The sequence below is a fragment of the Coregonus clupeaformis genome, chromosome 6, assembly GCF_020615455.1.
Source record: "Coregonus clupeaformis isolate EN_2021a chromosome 6, ASM2061545v1, whole genome shotgun sequence".
Lineage (NCBI taxonomy): Eukaryota > Metazoa > Chordata > Actinopteri > Salmoniformes > Salmonidae > Coregonus > Coregonus clupeaformis.
The window spans coordinates 46,162,571-46,171,218 of NC_059197.1; the positions used below are offsets into that span (position 1 = coordinate 46,162,571).

The window sequence follows — 8,648 nt, forward strand, 5'->3', positions numbered from 1 at the left end:
CCATATGCTAGATCTGGGCCTGTATCTTGTACTGATCTAGGATCAGGTCCCCTCTTTTTATTTATTATGATATAATATGCTAAACTGATCCTAGATCAGCACAAGATACAGGCCCAGATCTAGCATATGGTCGACTGTTTACCTCTATGATGGATTGCTATTCCATAAAGCGGATTGCTATTCCATACTCTACAACTCTTTGTAAATACGGGCTCTGACTGCATCAGTGCAATGTTGATGTTTCAGAATGGGCTCACCACCAGCCAGTATTTTGGTCCCAGCCGCCAGCTTGTCTGAGGGAGTGCTGTCATTGGCTCTGAGGTCACCAAGGCCATCCTCCCTCTCCCAAATTAAATCCTGCAAACGCACAACTGGCTGTGCACTTTGCATTCACTAACCCAGATCTGTACACTGCAATTAGCCACAAACCTCCAAAACACACTTAAATCAGCCACGTGCCCCCTCCTCGCCTCCGCTGTGCCCCCTCCGCGCCCCCTCTCCCCCTCAGGCACGACCTGAGGGTCACAAACTCCCAGCGGGGCGCCATGTGGTTCTCTGCAGGCTCTCTTTGGTACCAAACGGACCGTGCAATCGATTCGGACCGCATTCCAAGAAGTGCTGCTCGGATTGGCGGTGGTGGGGCCGGGCCAGAGGGGCCAGAGGGCAGATAGCAGTCAGTAAGGTCCTGGGGGGGTCATTATACACACAGGATGGATGCCCGCGGTTCTGTAACCCTGCTGGACAAGTTCCACGTATCAGGAGGTTATCAAGGGGCCTCTCTCTCTCTCCCCCTCTCTCTCCCTCTCTCTCCCTCTCTCTCTCTGTCTCTCTCTCTCTCGCTCCCTGTTTGCCCACTCATCATTCTGATGCATGTGAAGGTGGTAATTTATTTGGTTGTTAGGAGTTTTTTCCCTTTCAAAGGAGACTCACTCAAAAATACTTTATCCCTCTGGGGATGGTGCCTGGGACCTCTTTTGTGGACCAGTTCTTATATCAACTAACCCATTAAGAGACTGTTTTGTGTTTAAGTAAACACTGGTCATGACGACTGTTGCCAGTGTAGGCTAGGTATTTTGAAAATGATCACGGTGTGTCCTTACAAGTGTGGTCACATAGTGTGCTAGTCAAGAATGTAAACCCAAGGTAGGAGTGCTGATTTAGGATCAGATCCCCCCCTCTTATTCATTATGATCTGCAAGACAAAACTGATCCCAGACCCTACTCTGAGACGCTTTGTGAATAATATTCTAACACATATTATGGATCCAGGACAGAGGGGAGACCCAGTGTTATAGATGGAGACAGACTGTTAGAACCACCTGCTCTCATGTACCAGCCTCTAAGCCCCTTGTCCAGCCAGTATGTCAACTATGGTCCAGTCTCCAGAGCATTGGACAGATACCTGCAGCACTGGGTAATAAATGCTGGACACATCTGTGGCGTGACCATTAAGACTTTTCCACTGCCCTGCCGCAGCTTTTACAGCTTTGAGATCAGTAGATGATTAACGGACCATGGCCCCAGTCCCCTTGCTTACAGCACAGACCCCCACATGTTACCTTGCCATCCAGGGACCCATGGACTATTTAGACTTCGAGTTTCCCTATTTCCCTACCTCCATGTTGTTTCTGAGGTGAAGCAGCTTGCCCTGGTAGTTTTCCATCACAGCATGTTGAGGAAATGAAAGAAGGCCTATCCTGTACAGTATACACAGTAAAACCTCACTGCAATCTGATAAAAAATATTAAAATCCTGTGTATTATCCTCCAATAATAAATTGAGTTAGCCAAATAGCTAGCATTCTGAGATTTAATGCAGCATCACTGTTTAACCTTCAGTTTTACTGGAGTGAATGGTAAGGTACTGTGTTCTGTTGTTGTTAATCTGTCTCTCCTCCTGTGTCTCCACAGCCCAGTCCTTCATGAAGAGTGTCTTAAGCCCTATCTTCATGCTCAGCCTGATCACCATGTGTGTCACCCAGCTGAGACTTATCTTCTACATGGGAGCCATGAACAACATCCTCGAGTCGCTGTCCGAAAGAGACTTCAGCACAGGTGTGTGTGCGTGCGTGTGTCTTGAAAATGTGTCTTGAACATGGGCATGAAAAGCTATCAATCCCTTGTAGTGTTGATATAGTAGTTTACTTTACAACTAGTCACAGAATTGCTGATTTGTCATTCAAATCTTGTAACCTCCTTTGTAATCTCTCCAACCTGGAGTTGTTTCACACTGCCCTTATTTCAGTCTCTGAATTGCTTCGGCTAATTATTCTTGCTCTGTCTCTCTTCCTCTTCCTCTTCCTGTCACACTGACTTCTTACTGCCTCTGCAGATGAGAAGATGGAAGTAGGTAAGACTTCAGGCTAGATTAGATGAGCATAGAGCATCTATTCCCCTCTCTGCCTCTGACATTGATTCACTTTGACTTAAGACTCTGGCTTACCTCATGAATCATAACCTAAACTGCAACCCTGTCCATTTTGCTGTAAACACCATGCTATTTTGATGGAGTGTAAGCTTTGGAGGCAATAGTCCTGGGGAATAACATGTCTCTGTCTCTCCTGCCATTCACAGTAAGTGTGTACACCTCCATTTTCGGAGTGCTGCAGCTGCTGTGTCTGATGACCGCTCCAGTGATCGGGTACATCATGGACTGGAAACTCAAAGAGTGTGAGGATGAGAACACGAAGCCGGGCACAAGGTGAGTTTCACATGCATGAACGCACCCAAGCTCACACACACTCACTCATGCGCATGCACACACACATACACACTCCAAAAGAGAATTCCCCTGCATCACAGATACTCCCGTAGCATCCACAAGACATTTCTATTTTATCTGTGTGTAACATATGATGTCCCCTCTGATAGAGACCTTACCCAGCCCAAGCGTCGTGACAGACAGATCCAGAAGATCATCAACGCCACGCGGGCCTTCATCTTCACCAACCTGCTACTGATGGGCTTCGGTGTCACCTGCCTCGTCCCCAGCCTCCCTCTCCAGGTAACTCATCTCTCCATCTCTCCTCCATCTCTCGCTCTCTTTCCTCTCCTCTAGGAGCTTTGGAGAAGCAAACATTTCACTGCGTGTATCCCAGTGTTTTGTAAAGCCCTCCTAGAGGCAAAGGGAGAGAAAGAGGGCGAGGGATTCACATGTTATTGCAGCTGATCCATTGTTTAATTCAACAGTGTCCCCTGGTGGACAGACGTGTCATTACAAGTTATGCAAGTTATTTGCAACCCCGTTTTGGGAACATCTCTGTCAAGCCATTATTTATTAAACATGGACTCCATTTTAGGATGAAGGAACACGGCACTATGCGTGCCCTGGGCCCACCATGCGTGCCCTGGGCCTGTAGATTCTACAACACATCATGTTGAACTATTTGTTTTTCTCCTTTCTTCTCTGCTCTCAGATTCTATCGTTTATTCTACACACCATTGTGAGAGGATTCATCCACTCTGCGGTTGGAGGGCTGTATGCTGCTGTGTAAGTGTCTCAGGAGTGTGTGTGTGTGTGTGTGTGTGTGTGTGTGTGTGTGTGCACCGTCCCCTCCACACAACCACCTCATGCTGGTTGTCCTCCTTAGGTACCCGTCGTCTCAGTTTGGCAGTCTGACAGGCATGCAGTCCCTCATCAGCGCCCTGTTCGCCCTGCTGCAGCAGCCCCTCTTCATGGCCATGATGGGCCCCCTGAAGGGAGACCCCCTATGGGTAAGAGAGCAACGCCCTTTCACCCTTTCCAGAGTTTACACAAACTACAGCACACCTATTGCTCAGTAATGCTGAAGACCCACGTATTGCTAATGTGCTATAAGCATAATGCTGCAAAGGCTACTGTATTCGAGTGACGTGTAGCAGCCATCTTGTTCTAAAGTAATCTGCCCACATAGCACACACTACTGTCCCGATATGAAAACAACAGAGCCGTTCCCTCCCTTCTTCTGACTGATGATGTCACTTCCGGTGTGTTGTTGTGTGCAGGTTAACGTGGGTCTGCTGGGGTTGACGGTGCTGGGCTTCTGCCTGCCTCTCTACCTGCTCTGCTACAGCCGCCAGCTCCAACGCAAGAAGCAGGAGCGCGAGGAGGACCCCAAGATCTACGTCCAGATTGACAACGGCAGCAAGCCCGAGGCCTTCGTCTAGAGAGACAGACTGACGGACTGAGATTTTTTTCAACAAAGAGAAGGAGGAATGGAGAGTGTGAGGAGGGGAGAGGTCACAGGTGTGACTGAACTGTATGATGAATCGCAACCCCACCCACCAACTCCGATCCCTCAAACCGTCTGCACTTGCACTCAGACGATACGCTCTCTCTCTCACACACACACACACACACACACATACCACCATGCCCACTGCCAAACACACTCAGTCAAACCTACAGTATTTGATCACAAATCTCAGAGAACTACAATGATAAACACACACTTTTACACTCCCCAACACATCGACTACGTACACTGTGAAAGACACGCAACAACACACACGTTGTGAAACCTCTTCAACACACACATACACGGTTCCTTTTCCAGTGACACACCACAAAATGGACATTGTTCTTCTTCTCACCACTGAAATGAGAAAGGACAACCGCGGGTCTGTGAGCTGCAGAGAGAAGAAGAGAAGAAGAGGGAGGAGGATCTCCACGACTTTCTCCTCCCTTCCAGTCTCCTCTTTGTTTCATTTCTCTGTTGTTTTTTTATTTCATTTTTGTCAATAATGCCATGCCTACTCTTGCCTGAAAAAGAGGACATTGGTTCTCCGGTCGCCCTGCAAAAAGAACCAGAGAGGAAGCAAGCGTTCAACGCCATGTCGAAGACCTCCTGTGCTGGATGTGGTGACTTGAACCAGATAAAAAGATGACGTCCTCCTCACAATTATAATACTTCACCACCAGTGTTTTTACATGTGTTTTCAATGATACCAGTAACGACGACGAGTATCGCCTCACTTTCTAATTCTGATCCAAGTTAGTCTCGTACTGCACTGGGGGTCTTCTACTTCACACTCTGAGAACTGGTTTTATGATTAGGACATTATTGGAACGTTATTGAAACTTTGTTGGCAATAGGTCTGTATTTTTCTCTGTGGTTGTTACATGTCAATGCCTCTCTATCGTCACAAGTGGTTTGGACTGGAGGTAGAAGCGAGACAGGTTATATAGACGTTTCAGTACTCCAAATGGTGCGAAGAGTTCATACCGCCATAAGGTTCCCATTAGGCTCTGTAATGTTGCCGTCACGTTCTGTAACGTACCCATAACGTTCTATAATGTTGCTTTAATGTTGGGGATAGTCATCATTGTAAATGAATTGGTAAGAATGGAACCTCATCCAACCTTCAGAAGCTAGCGAGTGTTCCTTCCGGTGTCTCAAAGACCAAACCTTGTGACTCAGTCTTCTAGTTTTGTTGTTGAAGACAACAGAGGCGTGGAGGGTTAAAGCTACAGAGAAGTTGTCCTTTTAAGACTGTTCAAACAGCTCTAGGGAGACTAGAAAGCGAAGGCTTGTTTTTTGTAACACTCAGAGTTGTAGGTAAAAGCCTGAGGTGATAGCTTTGCTTTGAGCCCTTTTGAGATGAGAGTAAGTGATTAGGCCAATGGGTTTCCAGTGTTCAGTGTGCAGGCCAGTGTTTTACTTCTAGGGAATACTATGTGGATGTGCTAGTGGCTGTGCTAGTGGCTGTGCTTCAAACAAAGCATGGCACAGGTTGAAATACACCTCTTACCAGTAATAATGTGCCACAACAACATAGGGTACAGCACAGCTACACTCTTAGAAAAAAGGGTTCCTAAAGGGTACTTCGGCTGTCCCCATGAGATAACCCTTTTTGGTTCCAGGTAGAATCCTTTTTGGTTCCAGGTAGAACCCTTTTGGACATCCGAATAACCCTTTTAGGTTCTAGATAACACGTTTATTTTCTAAGAGTGTAGGCTAGGTTATCAAGCACCAATGCATGGTCCTATATCACCCTCACTGGATACACTGGCAGTACCACCGACTGGTCTTGTCTTGGCAGTCTGTTTTGTAGTGCAAAATGAATTTCTTATTGACTTTGTGTGTTTTCTTTTTGTTTGTGATGACCAGATGTTTTTGTGTCAGGAGATCTGGTTTTCAAAAAGTAATAGTTTTATCAACTGTATTTTACCTGCAATATGATACTGACATACCATTCAAGCTTTTGTTCTGATTCAAGACAAATGTGATTTAGTACAAATGGTTTTACGATAAATGGTTTTAGATAGATAGGAGATGTGTAGCTTAAGGTGAACTGTGGGCCTATACCTGGCACTGTTCTACAGTACCTGAATTACATTGATGAATTTCAATTCTGATTCGCTATAGCAATAAGTACTTATGTGAGTTGCTGAGCAATCCTCTACTCTTCCCGGCAACACATAACCCTATGAACAAACACCGTTGTCCAACCGCACACATACACACACACAATGCAAGAAGGTGGATTGATATAATGTAATGTTTATTACAAAGGTGCTTCAAAATGACAGGAACATAGACTCATGTTTTTCTTGATGTACTGGTCAGGTAGTGACCAACTAGTTCCTGTATCTATCTATGGTCTCACTTACAAAGCCTCACTTTGTAGCAACAAATTACTTGAATTATTGAATTCCAACTTAAACTTTGATTGACTTTTCGAATCAAAAAGGGAGACAGAGAGATGCTTGAATATGATATCTGTTTCAAAATCCACATTCTTGCAGCTGTTGTGAATGGTGTGATCGTGGGACCCAGGTGGCGGGCAGGCAGGTCATGATAGGACTTTATGTTCTTGAATTATCTATCACTGGTAACATACACTGGAGAGAGAGTGTGTGACCTTGATTTATGTAGCTCTATGTCCGCAGATACAGTATTTAGACTGGACAGGATGTCTGCTTTTGCTCAGTCACTCACAGAAGCACTTCCAAAGACAGCCATGTAACTAGCAGATTGCCTCTCTATGTGCAGATGATTTGAGATGTGGATACGGCAAGTTGGTGCCCCACCCTCTCACATCATGACCCCTCACATTGATCCAACCATGTCCAATCCACTGTCCTGAACTGTTGCACTGACAGACCTGTTTCTCTACTGCAGTCTCACACAAACACAACCACCCACCCAAGAGATCTTTCACATACTGGTGATGGAACTGAGAGACAATGCTAGAATCTCCAAAAGCTTCATAAATTAAATAAGTGAGAACTGAATGGCACGTATGCACCTTAGTCCTCGTATCAGGATCTCAATGCTATTATTCTGAATGGCCTGCACTGAAATATAACATAGACAGTGCACCGCTTGCTGGTTCTGCATGTTAGCATAGAATGTATTCCCAGTAGTTTTTTTTATTCATAGAGAAATGACATCGGAACTGCGAGAAACTTGTTATTTCTGTTACTTACCACGGGTGGTCTTAGTCTCTCCTCTTGTATGCACCGTACAGTAGGTCCCTGTCCCTCAATATAGAACGTCTCCTTGCTACTGACTGCTCTTTGGGCCTGTCTGTTTGGGTCTCTCGGTTTCAAGGATCTACACACACACACACACACACACACACACACACACACACACACACACACACACACACACACACACACACACACACACACACACATACACACACTGATAGAGAAACAGGTCTTGGCATCCTCAACATCCTTACTTTGAACATCACTCTACTTGTTGTTTACATGAATTTATTTTCCGAAAAGAGAAAAAGCATGCATGTATAGCCCTGTATAGACTGGTTCTCGTTGCTTGAACATATGACTAGAACTTGCAGGTGGATTCTGATAATGATGCTATACTGTACTCCAGCACAATGAATGTGGGATTGGGATGATCTTCATTCCCTCAGTATGGGAGAATCAGCACTTTTTACACTGCCATACCTTAAACTGTCATTCTACTCAAAATGCCATCACCGTAGTTATTTTCTAGATGTGATATACTTTTACTACTTTCCCCTTCCCTGAGATTTAAAGTGTGATTTATTGACTGGATATTCTCTTATGACGAAAAAGGAGCAATGCTTTTTGGATATCACTTTTTAATGATTGTGTGTCACTTTTAGACATTGAGGGGGAACTTCAGCTGAAACACCAATGCTTTTCCCTGACTTGTACCTAATGTTTTTACTGAAATGTTTATTTTATTGTTTTACATTCTAAATTTTTGGCGTTTGTTTCAATATGTATTTGATGTCTATATGTTGTATATTGGATCTCAGTTTTTGTTTTTGTCTTATATCACATTATAGCCATTGTTGTTGACATTTTGAGTCATTTTCTAAATGAGAGAAAAAAATCTATATATGAAAAGATTTACATAAACAGATTAATTTGTAAAACAAAGTGTCCGTTTGTAATTATTTGACCTTGTTTGACATTTTTCCATGTTTCCTCAAAGTATGGTGGATTGTCAATCACTCTTAATGCAAAATGTGTTAAATAACCTATATTGTGAATGACATATCCTATGACATCTGTATGCAATATAATAGACAGAAGAAAGCATGGAAGGTCTGCTTTAAGTGGAGGAAGCCTGCAGATGCCGCCTTGCTACTGCTGTCATTCCTGAATCCAACCACCCTAGGGGGGAATTCCATTTCTCAGGGTTAGGCTATTGTAGGTTTCATATT

At 44.5% G+C, this 8,648-nt stretch overlaps 1 protein-coding gene across 2 annotated transcripts in view; it reads left to right on the forward strand.

Annotated features, from left to right (window-relative positions):
- The window catches only part of LOC121567465 (large neutral amino acids transporter small subunit 4-like), a 21,363-nt gene extending 17,010 nt beyond the window's left edge, over window positions 1-4,353 (forward strand). Inside the window, exons 9-15 of one of the 2 annotated variants that reach the window (XM_041877523.2) lie at window positions 1,911-2,054; window positions 2,332-2,349; window positions 2,574-2,700; window positions 2,871-3,003; window positions 3,416-3,489; window positions 3,590-3,713; window positions 3,984-4,353. In XM_041877523.2, the coding sequence (XP_041733457.1) occupies window positions 1,911-2,054; window positions 2,332-2,349; window positions 2,574-2,700; window positions 2,871-3,003; window positions 3,416-3,489; window positions 3,590-3,713; window positions 3,984-4,145 (782 nt within the window). In that variant the 3' untranslated portion in view covers window positions 4,146-4,353. The remainder of the gene's footprint in view (window positions 1-1,910; window positions 2,055-2,331; window positions 2,350-2,573; window positions 2,701-2,870; window positions 3,004-3,415; window positions 3,490-3,589; window positions 3,714-3,983) is intronic. The other variant, XM_041877524.2, reaches the window with a different exon arrangement.
- Window positions 4,354-8,648: the final 4,295 nt, after the last annotated feature.